The sequence below is a fragment of the Phoca vitulina genome, unplaced genomic scaffold (assembly GCF_004348235.1).
Source record: "Phoca vitulina isolate PV1807 unplaced genomic scaffold, GSC_HSeal_1.0 scaffold2932, whole genome shotgun sequence".
Taxonomy (NCBI): Eukaryota; Metazoa; Chordata; class Mammalia; order Carnivora; family Phocidae; genus Phoca; species Phoca vitulina.
The window spans coordinates 78-3162 of record NW_022592617.1 but is presented as its reverse complement, the minus strand read 5'-3'; the positions used below and the strand labels follow the sequence as shown (position 1 = coordinate 3162).

The 3085-nt window shown below is 46.6% G+C and overlaps 1 protein-coding gene across 1 annotated transcript; it reads right to left on the bottom strand.

Moving 5' to 3' along the window:
• Nucleotides 1-1337: 1337 nt before the first annotated feature.
• Nucleotides 1338-2693, bottom strand: LOC116629768 (spermatogenesis-associated protein 31D1-like). The gene has a single exon (XM_032399989.1). It carries the CDS (start codon nucleotides 2691-2693, stop codon nucleotides 1338-1340), a length of 1356 nt encoding a protein of 451 aa, XP_032255880.1.
• Nucleotides 2694-3085: the final 392 nt, after the last annotated feature.

The following is a 3085-nucleotide window of genomic DNA, read 5'->3' as shown; positions in this document are numbered from 1 at the left end:
AATAGAATAAAGGAAAGGTAATGGGATGTCATTTCCGTTATTAGTTTACAAAAGATTGTAACTTCTGTCTTGTTTGCAAACTCTCTCCTTGCTTTGATGATGTAAGCTGCCATGTTGGAGAAGCCCACATGACAAGGAACCAGCCAGCTCTAGCCAAGAGCCAGCAAGGTTCTGAGGATCCCAGTCCAACAGGCTTTGAGGAACTGCATCCTGCCAACAACTGTGTGAATGAGTACAGGAGTTGGTCCTTCCCCAGTCAAGCCTTCAGATGAGAACGTAGCCTCAGCTGACAGCTTAATTGCAGCCTTGAAGCAGAAAATCCGGGTAGGCCTCGCCTGAATTTCTGACCCACAAAAACTGTGAGATAATAAGTATGTATTTTTTAAGCCACTAAATTTTGTAGTATCCATTACACAGCAATAGATAATTAATGTACTCCTAAACTACCGTAACCTTGGTGTAAAATGTTGCATGTTTGGGAAGGCAGGCACCATATAGGAGGACAACGTCCCTGGCAACATCCCTGGAGGTACTGTCTTCATGCTCAAAGACTATCCATATACTCTTATGCTGAAATGGTATCATGGGGTTCTAATAAGCCCTGAGTAGCCTCCAGGAGGTGAGGCCTAGGTGACATAGTAACTCATCCCACCCAACGGATAGTTTGGGAGCAGATGAAAAGAGAGTTTGAACCAAGTTCTAGACTTTAAGGGTTTTTCTCACTTTGTAAAGGCCCGAAGGTTTTCAGAGTAAGCTTTTTGTACTTTTTATGAAAAAAAAAAAAAATGTAAATATTTTAATATAGGACATCTGAGCAGGGTCAAATAAAGGACCCCAGGATAAAACTGAGAAGGCCACTGTCCGGCTTCTTACAAGGGACTGGTGCACTTACAGAAGCCAAAGAGGAAACCAGTAAGAGCTGAACACAATTCTTCCTTTCCCTAAGCACAAGCCCCAGCCCCAGTCCCAGTGCAGCACACAGAGAACAGCACTCTCTATTAGAAGAAACATTTATTGAGGAGGATTGATATTCTTGGTTGTGCTGAAGGTTGTTCTCATCAGAGGATATATATATATTTTTTTTTAAAGATTTTATTTATTTATTTGACAGAGAGAGAGACAGCGAGAGAGGGAACACAAGCAGGGGGAGTGGGAGAGGGAGAAGCAGGCATCCCGCGGAGCAGGGAGCCCGATGCAGGGCTTGATCCCAGGACCCTGGGATTATGACCTGAGCCGAAGGCAGACTCTTAACGACTGAGCCACCCAGGCGCCCCTCATCAGAGGATATATTGTCATGAAAACTGTGAGGCTTTCTTAACAAGGACAGAATGATTTCTTTAGGGAAATTTTTCTCTGTGGAAGTGCTGGAGAAGCATTTTCTGCTTGAGTAGAAGAGTCAAATCGCTAAACACAGTACTTTCACCAGGGGTGGCCGAAAGGACCTGGCATACTTGATGCACACAGGTGGGGCTTGGATGAGGCACAGGCTCCCCAGAGGGCAGAGAAGAAGGGGGTTGACTCTGGCTTAATACCTGGTCCTCGAAGGCCACAACTTTTCGGGGATGTCTGACCCTGTGTCTGTTCTGTCTGACACTTCTAAGACGGTTCTGGTCAGCACAGACGGCTTCCTGGCTGCAGGACTTGATACTTGCCCGTTTCTTTTGTTGTGGGTCAGAGAGAGCCCAATAGTTGGAGGAATATCTCTTGTCAGGCCCTACCTGGGCCTGTAGTTCCTCCTGCTGCTGGCTTAATGCTGAGGCCTCAGATCCATACCTATATGCCAGCTTCTCTTCTAGGACCTTCCCAGTGGTAGTCATGAGCTTGTGAGCTTCAGGAGGCCCATCACTCACAAAAGTAGTCACACTTTGAACTGGGTCTTGGTGCTGCACTAAGGTTGACGTGAACTTGGCTTTTTGCTGGGGACTTTCCTGCTGCCCTGTGATTTTTTTCTTGGAATTGATCCACTGAAAAAAGTGCCTCATCTTTTTTCTGAAGTAACTTTCAGGAGGAAACTGTTCATTCTGTGACAGAGATGGGGAAGCCCTCTCTAATTTTCTGTCCTCAACACGGTAGCTCTCTTTTCTGCCTACAGATGTCCCTACTCCTGAGTCCTCACTTCTACATTTTCTTGCTTTGGAATCCTGAGGTCTCACTTTCCTTTCACTTTTTCTTTGTGGGAAATTCTTAGTCCGGCACTTACAGAAGGCCAGCTTAGAGTCCCAGGACTCCTGCTGCTGCCCCGTGCTAATTCTGCTGTCCTCCAATTGGACATGCAGCACCTGGGATGCTTCCATGTCCCCGCTGCAGACACTCTGGGATGGAGTCAGTGAAGCCTTGGAAGTCAAGCTATCTGAAGTAAGGGGCATGTCAGTGGGACATCTTTGAGCCTGGTTATGCTCCTCACTCTCCAATTTAAACTTTAACTCACTCAGAAGCTGTCTTTTCAGCTCTGATAGCTTAGAATCTTGGGGAACCAGTATTTTTGGTGAGGGACGTTCAGTGGTCAGGGCAGTTTCTACCTTACTCATACTGACATTTATCATTTTGGAGCTTCCCAACTCACTGGTTGTCAAGGTGTCACAAGATTGGGATTGAAGAGTACAGAGCTCCTCGGTGTCGAATATATCCGTGGACAGGCTGGACATGGCAAAATGTTCTAAATTCTTCTCCACCATCACTTTGCCCTGTACCATTTCTACTCTGTTGCTGGAATCCACATTCTCATGCCTTGGCTCCTGTCCAGCCGCAGCTTGCCTTGTGGGCACCTCTGGGCCACATGTGTTTTCTGGTACAGTCTCACTGGGTCTGACTTGAGCTCTGATGCTGTGTGTAAGGCCCTGAAAAGTCTGGCTGCCACACTCAGCTATCTGGATACACTCTGCAGGCTTGTGGTCATTGTGAGAGTGTGATGCTTTCAGGACCCCCTGTCCTGCATTCCCCACAGATAACATAGTAGGGAGAGGATGATCCAGGGTGGGGACTGAATTTGCTGTTCTCACCCTGTTTCCCAAAAAAGTTTTAGAGCTTCCATCAAGGAGTTTAAAAAACTCAGCTTTGGAATTCACCCCAGAAATATGCATGGCTG

Excerpts from the sequence above, each read along its gene's own strand:
- LOC116629768 (XM_032399989.1), bottom strand. The coding sequence starts at position 2,693 with ATGGTACAGGGCAAAGTGATGGTGGAGAAGAATTTAGAACATTTTGCC.